Source organism: Adelges cooleyi, unplaced genomic scaffold, assembly GCF_023614345.1.
Source record: "Adelges cooleyi isolate 19-005CV unplaced genomic scaffold, UGA_ACOO_1.1 ACOO_flye_CR_arks_rails_tigmint_CR_PRNA_118, whole genome shotgun sequence".
Lineage (NCBI taxonomy): Eukaryota > Metazoa > Arthropoda > Insecta > Hemiptera > Adelgidae > Adelges > Adelges cooleyi.
This window is the reverse complement of record NW_026095771.1, coordinates 1008237-1017109: the sequence shown is the minus strand read 5'-3', so window position 1 is coordinate 1017109 and position 8873 is coordinate 1008237. Positions and strand designations below refer to the sequence as shown.

The 8873-nt window shown below is 32.2% G+C and overlaps 1 protein-coding gene across 1 annotated transcript; it reads left to right on the top strand.

The window, feature by feature from the left end:
* The first annotated feature begins 276 nt into the window (after positions 1-276).
* On the top strand, positions 277-794 carry LOC126847757 (deoxyuridine 5'-triphosphate nucleotidohydrolase, mitochondrial-like). The gene is made up of 2 exons (XM_050588153.1): positions 277-496; positions 558-794. Exons 1-2 carry the CDS (start codon positions 277-279, stop codon positions 752-754), a joined length of 417 nt encoding a protein of 138 aa, XP_050444110.1. The 3' UTR covers positions 755-794.
* The last annotated feature ends 8079 nt before the right edge of the window (positions 795-8873 follow it).

The following is an 8873-nucleotide window of genomic DNA, read 5'->3' as shown; positions in this document are numbered from 1 at the left end:
TTTAGAAAAAAAACTAAATACACATAATGAATCAATAACTAATGTTTCAAAAAATACAATAGAAACAATAAAATCTGAATTAAATAACTCATTCAAAGAATGTATCACTAGTTTGGAAAATAAAATAAATATGACGTTAATGAATGATGAATTAGAAAAAAAATTAGAAAAAAGTTTAGACAAAAAAACGAATGATGCTATGATAAAATTAGTAAATGAAGCTAGGGTTAAATTAAATAAAGATTATTATGAATGAATGATTGTTTAAAACTTTAGATGCTTTTATTTTCTAAATTAACCGATAAAGCATACACGCCGATTAGAGGAAGTCAACATGCGGCTGGATACGATCTAAAAAGTGCATACCAATATATTGTAGTAGCACACGGAAAAGAATTGATTAAGACCGATCTACAAATTGTGGTACCACATGGTACATATGGACGAATTGCACCGAGATCAGGATTAGCATGGAAACATTTTATTGATGTTGGAGGTATGCTTATAAAATCTAATCACTAAATAAAATGTTATATATATTTTTTTTTAAATCCTAGCTGGAGTAATTGATCAAGATTACCGTGGAAACGTTGGTATTCTCCTATTCAATCATTCTGATGTAGACTTTATCGTTCAACGTGGAGATCGAGTAGCACAACTAATATGTGAAAAAATTGTGTATCCAGAACTCAGGGAACTTCGGTCATTAGATGAAACTGATAGAGGAGAAAAAGGATTCGGTTCTTCAGGATAATTTTCATGTGTGTTAGGTAGAATTTATGTAATTTAAAATTGATTTAGCTTTGAATAATAGAGACAAAAAACCTTTATATAAGTTTATTTTATACTATACAGATTGATAAATCATAAAATATTATAATTATTATGATTAATAAAAGGTATTATACTATATAAAGAGATGTTGTTATTCATTTCTAGTTTAATTTACTACAATTTGTAAAAATGGGCGGTAAAGCCCCAAATTACTACTACTCCAGCCAAATAATACTATCAACACCAATACCAATAATTTGTCCCTTGTTTAGATTATCGCTCTTCTTTTACCAGCACCTTTTTCATGACCTCACTTTTTACCATCATTACAAACGCTAATTACACTTTTTCAAATGTGTGCAGCAGTATGTTTCTTGAAAAAACTGTCTCGAGGACGGCGTAAATGAGCTACTATAACATTTAGCACATTCTTTGAAAAATATAGAATGATTGTTCGGCATTGATGTTCGAACAACGGCAAGGGTTGAGTTATATGGTAGCGTGGGAATTGAAATTGTTGTTAAAAACGTGCCTTATTGCTTATCACATGTGGTACAAGTATTATTGTGTGTTGTATACCTGTTTAAAACTTGAGGGTTATAATTTGTTATAGCCGACATTATACGTGTTTTATGTTTTTTTTTATAAAATAACAAATATTCTAATATACCAGTGATTCAGAATTCACTGGCATATGTATATGTTGTTTCAACTTGACTTTATTTATATATAAAAAACATTTGTTTTTGTTTAAGTCAAATTTGTCTCCATAAGCAACTAGATAATCCTAAATAACATATTAAATGTTTTCATAAACACTTGATCAAACAGTATTTTCTTTTATTTATTTAAACTATTATTATTGTTGCTATAGTAGTTTTCAATATAAATAAATATTGATTTTTCAAAATAGTTTCTTGAATATGTATCATTTTATTATTTTTAAATTTAACAGTTTTTTGCTTTATTTTATTATACATTTATATATATATATATATATCCATATCTTCATTTATCGTTGTATCTTCTTAAAGTTCCTAACTGCTGAGCAGAGGACCGTCGTCTAGAAATGTTACGCCTAAATACTCCATCGATACCCGTCATAATTTACGTTGTCAATAAGGCCGTGGAATTGTTGAGGTGGCAACCGAACGTCGACCGCATAAACTCTCGGAATAGCAGTCTTTCGTTGGACCGAAAGTCGATGTTAAAGTCTCCGCACAGAACTAACGGTAGGTCGTATAATTTTAATCCATACAAAAAGAGAAACAATCCTTTGAGCTTGATGTAGTATGGTAATAGATATCGTTTGAAAAATTCCATCTCGTCCCTTAACGTCGTGTCGTACAATGGGTATGTGGCGATGAGTAGTACTCGCTGACCGTCGATCGTCGTTTCAGCTTTGCAAATGTCCATATTTCCGTTGTCGCGTTTCCATCGTGATATCAATTTGTACGAAGCTAGTGAAAATTTGTCTCAATCTTCGTTCGATAGCCAAGTTTCGGATAGTGCGAGCAGTCCACACGATGGTAGCACAAAGCCGGTGATGATGTCGATCGAATGCACGTGTAGCGACTGAACGTTTAGTGAACAGAGTGTCATCGAGTCGGCTGTGCGGCAGCGATAACGATCGAAAAATTCACAGCAGTGTGAGACGTGCGTACACAAACGATGCTGTAAAAGGCATGCAAATTAGGTACCAATTCTTTTGCAGGGTTTTTCGCGTCCGTGGTAAAATCGATGCTCGGAATTCCTAAAGCTAAATAAATCAAATACAAATACAAATACATTAAAAATGTCTACTATAGACCACTTATACTATTTAGTAATATTTATTCGTCGAATAACTTTTAATACGTAGGTAATTTATACTGTCGTATATCAGCCAACACATGAACCCACATTTTCCAAAATTACATACCAATTTCTTAATAATGCCCATTTTTAAATGATTTTAATAATTATAAAATTATAATATACAAAATTTAAATTTGTCGTGGCACCCAGTGGACAATGGTTTTGATGTAGTTTTGTAAACATTTAATATTTGATATGATAATAAGAAAAATATATAACTACCGGCTACTTTTTTTTCTCGCGTCCGTGTTAAAATCGATGGTCGGAATTCCTATTGGTTTGGAACAGACCTTTGTACAAGGAGCATCGAGACAGGGGTACAGTGCTAAAATTATTTATACCTATAGTCACTTTTTTACTTACCCAGTTTTTGGGATTCTCTGAGTTGACAAACCAAACGTTCGGTTCTTTATCGGGTAACGTGAGTGATAAAGTGGGCATTTTGAAATCCCTATTTATTTGCCGGTATCTTTTGTTTAACAACGCATCATCGGTATCCAACGAATGGTCCGTTAAATTCAAAGAATCTACAACCCGACGTTGTATCTTTCTCGGCTGGTAAGTTGTTTGATTCCATAGGCCGGATTCTTTTGTTCAACAACGCGTCGTCGGTATCAAACGAATCGTCCGTTAATTTGATGTACTTTGTTTTATTATAAAAACTTTCGTCAATTATACTTTTGTATAACCTTTGTAAACACAAGATCTAGGTGTTCTATATATTTGTACTTCAAATCCGAATTTTTCTCATTGGACACTTTCGTTTTAAATAGTCTAAGTCTAATTATTTCCAAATTTGTATAAAACTGGTCGTGATTTCATCAAAATAAAACGCTCTGATGCGAATCTGGGAATAGTAAGAATCCAGCACAGTCCAATTAGTATGAATGGTGCAAATAATGATTAACTAGTTGTCGATTGGACACTGGCAGTTATTAAACACAAGCAGACTCAGTATGTTGTTTTTGTTTATGTATTTGTATTATAAAAGTTAGGCTAAGATATAAATTGCTTATCGCCATTTTTAAGGGCATAACTATAATATTTTCATAGAACTTTTAACTGATATGGATTATTTTTCGTCGACAAATGGTTTACTTATGTTTGAGATGGTTTTTAATATTGTGATTTGGACGAATGTTTGTCAAAGGTTTGCACGGTTATGAATTACAATTGTAGTCATTATAAATAGATAATATTATCTTCATTAATACAAAACAAACACGATATTTAGTGCTATCTTTATTCTACCAAAAAAATATACATTAATAAAAAAACTACCGATCCAAAAACTAACAACCACCCAGAATATTCAATTCAACTCGAATTAATACAATTCTGAGTCCATGCAAAATTTAACACATATATATTTTATTAATTGAGGGTAGTACTTGATCAGATATGTTGAAAGACATACTGTGAAGTACGCACTAAACGAAAACATTGGTTGTTATAATTCCATGGCAAACCGGTCTGTACTTAGTTGACTATGCTCACAGGCATGATACGGGTACGCGGTTTCAATTACACTATAAACGAGGACCTATGTCATAATAAAAGGTTAGCATAGTGGAGTTAATAAAGTACAATAATAATGAAAACAATTAGAAAAAAACTTAAAAAACTTTAAACAAAAACAAAATTTATCTTAACGTTTCTGCTTTGTTAACTTTGATTGAGGCAATACTGCTAATGTCAGAGGAACTTGCTTTTCTTTATTATTTTGACCAGTTTTTCTGTTAACTTCTATCTATTTACTCGTATCTTCCAAGTCTTCTCTATAGTTCCAAGTCTTCTTTATAGTTCTGAGTCGTACCAATGTTAAAGAACAACATATTTGTAAATAAAAATACCGTATAAAATTTTTTTATAAAATGACGAGTTTTCTATTAAGTTAGGCGTTGTGTCACTCTTCCCCTTCATTTCCGTCTTTAGCTTTCGCATCCAATGATGTCTGCGCTATGTGGCTCCTATGACATCTTCCACCAAGTCTTCTCGAGAGTTGATAAAGTTCTGTCCTACAATTTCTATAAGTCCTACCGTCAGTCACGGGTTTCATACTCTCTAAATAGAAATGTATTAGCAGAAATTGTGTATTTTGGGATATTGTAAACGAACACGTCATCGCCAAGTGTACTAGACTTTTTGAAAAAGAATCATTACAAATTATTACTACAAGTTTAAATGCCATAGCTAAAAATGTTCTCCACTCGGGAATAAATATGTCCGCTGAATAACCCGTCCCCAAGCAAAAAAGGCATGAGGGGAACAGCAATAAAAAAATAATTTGCCATAAACCACATTCAACACTACTCGCCTGTGGAACAGAATAATATAATATAATTCGTCCCTCCCAACTATAAAATTTAGCTCAGATGGGTTAAGTCGATTATTTAATCTGGAAGCGAAAGAGTCAAAACTAAAGTTGAAGTATGCAGCACAGTAAAAAAGCAGCGTCCATTGCCCACAAATTTATTTTTCAACGTTTCCTTGAAAATTATTTAAAATACAGAGTTACCTTCTTTAATCGCAATCAATAATATAATATTTATCTTAATGTTTTTAAAAAATTATTAAATTTGATATTAATATAGTCTATAGTTATACTAGTAATGATACTGTAAATAACGACATAAATTAAAAAAAATGTAAAATTGGATTCCTAACAAAAAACAATTTTAAAATCAGAAAATTACAAAAAAGGGTATACTTAAATTGACATCGATGCTCGGTTATATGTGACAATGTATCCGCTTATGGTGTTTCACAAAATATAAGGGTGGTAGGGTAAGAAACATAATATTTATATCATACAGGTACATTTTATAATATTTTCATACATATTTTTTGTGGAGAGAGTATTTCTAGTCTCTCAACAATTATAGGTTACAACCAATTACCTGAAGTACTGAACAGGTTTGCTGACCTTTCGCTGGGCTACTACCCGGCAGGTCTCGAAAATCTTCTTCTGTTCGTTCAACATAGCAATACTTGGTCGATTCGTTACACCGCTCTTGTTTATACATCAAAGTAAATCAGAGCTTTAAACATTATATACACAAGAGATATCGTCAAGGTCAAGGTAGAGCTTCGAGTAACTCCACGACAAGGTATGTGCTATATATAATATTATAAAAGCAATGATAAAACAAACTCAAATTTTATTATAGTTTTATATACGAGTTTATGTAAATTATTATTCCACATACGAACTTTGCCGCCACCTCTTTCGTCCACTTGTCGACCGCCTCCTGTACCTCCTGGACTGCTGCATATTTCCCCCCCCTATGTTGCTTCGCTGGTCGTGTATGGTCAGGCGTTGTCGTGCAGCAGTCAGTAGACCCCTCCTTTTATTCTAAATTGTTCTAAATTTTTTTAGGGTCTCACAATACGTTGATGGTCATAATTTTTTTGGCTGAAATGGTGGTTTTAAACCTTATGGCTGAGAGTGAAGTGGCGTGACTTGTTCTTGATTTCAGGCGTTTAGTGTGCAACCTACAATTGAGAAAATCATCACCCCCCAGTTCATAGCGTTCCAAAAACTCATTTCGCACTTGGCGGCAGACTCGATAGACATGTTTCACGAGAAAAATTTACAATCAAAACTAAGAAACTAATACGGATAACACAGATAATTTTGTCACAAATAATATGTATGAATTTCTTTCCTTATGAAGCCTGAGAAAAATTAATCCGCTTAAAACTCAACTCAACAGATTTTTTTTTTAAACTACTGAACTAATTTCCACTGACCATTTTCCTGGTCTATTTAATCGACTCCACGCATGCGGTTACTATTTCTAGCCTATCAATATTAACGTACTATTTTTGTATTTTATCCCAACGATTTATAAAAAAATTGGAAACTAAACTAACAGATTCGGTTGAAATTTCAAATACCGTACCGTTACCATTTTGGCTAGCTGTTTATCGGTCAATGCAGATCGATTGGTTCAAATTTGGTTTGCTTGCAACTGTTCCAAGTAAATTAAACGTCGAAAAAAAGTTATTAAAATTTTAATAAAATTTTAAGAAGATGCTCTTTTTTTTAGGTGTTTTGTAAAGTGGAATACAACACTAGCGCCAAGATTAAATTGTTTTAGGTCTAATTCACACAATAAAAATGCTTTTATCCCCCACGGGTAGGGTTTTTTAAAATATATTTTCATCCAATTACACCTAACTAGATAGGTCCTAACTAGATAGGTGCATTTTTTTATTAGCGCGTACCGGTCGGTATGTTTTCCAACATCTCTGACCATGTACTACCCGCCTTAACAAATAATATTAATGTATTCGTTTTTCTCTAGCTTAAAATTAAGTTAACGTGCAACTGTGCATCCATAAACCGGAGTGACGATAGTGTTATGCAAGCCTTTGTCAAAGCCGGTCGTCCGTGCTGCACTCTGTTTTGGGCGTATTGTAATATTGTCGGCTGTGCTACCTTACCTTATTACTTTATATGTATGATGATTTATGTATCTTGTAGATGTTGAGAGACTAGAAATACTCTCTCCACAATAAATATGTATGAAAATACTATAATATTGTAAAACATTATAAGATGTACCTGTTTGATTTAAATATTATGTTTCTGGAAAGAAGAGGAATCACACAGAAGGGACAAACTTAGTATTACTTTTGTCAATGCAAACAAAAATAATGAAACACGACCTTTAACATGAAATCATAAAAAAACTACTCTACTTTGACCTTTACTTATATTTTTTTCAGAGTAAACACGAACGGTTAGATAATGTAACCATTACAATACCATGATACCAAAATTCTGGTTTTTCTAAGTTGTTCTAAGGATTCAAGGATGAGTGATTTTGTTGCAGGATTGGTAGCCGGCGACGTCTTCACTGGTGCCGACTTTTTATACTAAAAATTAAGTACATGTCTCGACAGTCCAGGAAACCCACCCTAATTATTCGGTGCTTCTTAAATAATAATAATAATTATAAATAAAACCAGATGAAGTCTGCCGCAAAGGATGCAAGTTAAACACGATGAGGAATTGGGGAAGTTAAAGAGTGAATCGGCACGGATATAATTGCAACACGTGGACGAACAAGAAAAAATGCATGAACAGCTAAGAGATGGAAGCCGAACTGGGGAAGAAAAACCGCCGTCTGCACGATGCCGAAGAGGCGTTGTACAGAAGCTAACACCGTGCCCCCCGACCTCGCCGCGTGCAGACGGCGAGCAAAGGCAGTAAGTAAAAACACAAATAAAAATAGTTTTTTATAAACTATAACACATGCAAAAAAATATAAGTAATGGTCAATTATATTTTTTCAGAGTAAATAGGAACGGTTAGATAATGTAACCGTTACAATACCATGAAATAATACCCCATTTAATTTTTATTAAGGCTTTAAAACTTTTTAGTAAACGTCATTTAAACTATCTTGCTAAATTAAATAAGTCTAGGAGTAAAAATTAAATCTCAACTTGTTATAAGCGACTGGTCAGTTCTATACCATTTGTATCCGTGATATAGTTTTTTGACCACCAGACAATATAATTCTTTGGTTGTGAGAATACGTCATTTCAAATCTTCACTTGAATTATGTATCTTCTTTAAAATCCTATTTTAAACAATAAATATTTAAATTGTATTAAAGCTCTTTTATTTAAAAACCATAAAAAACATGTTTTTTAACAACGATTATAACTAACAAAAAATATGTTATAGCAACTAACTGCTATAGCAACAACTATAATACATAAAAAAAAATACTGCGCTGGTTATTTATTTATATTTTCATAAGGAAACAAAAAATGTTATTTAATTAGACTGTGTGTAATGGCAAATCTGGTTTAAATGAGAAATTAGTTATTAAGTTGTGAAAATATCATTTAATAATTTTTGTCGGGTATCTACATTTTCAATGTATTTCTATGTATTTACATGGTTAATATAAATATTATATAAATACATCCAAAGTACCAGTTAAACATTATCACTGAAAAGTATAGAGATGAGCAAAATAATTAATAACACTCAAGTTATAAAAATGTTCACAAATTCAAACAATATTTCAAAATGAAAAACCTTACATTTTGAACTACTATAGCAACTATTATACTAAAGAATAGTTATCGAAATCATTTGAAATACCTACCCGTATTCTGATTAGATTAAGTATCGGCACAATGTTTACAGAGCTGTTTAAAAAAACGTTGAAAATAATAACTATGCTCACAGTGTATATAAATATTGAGTTTTATTAGCA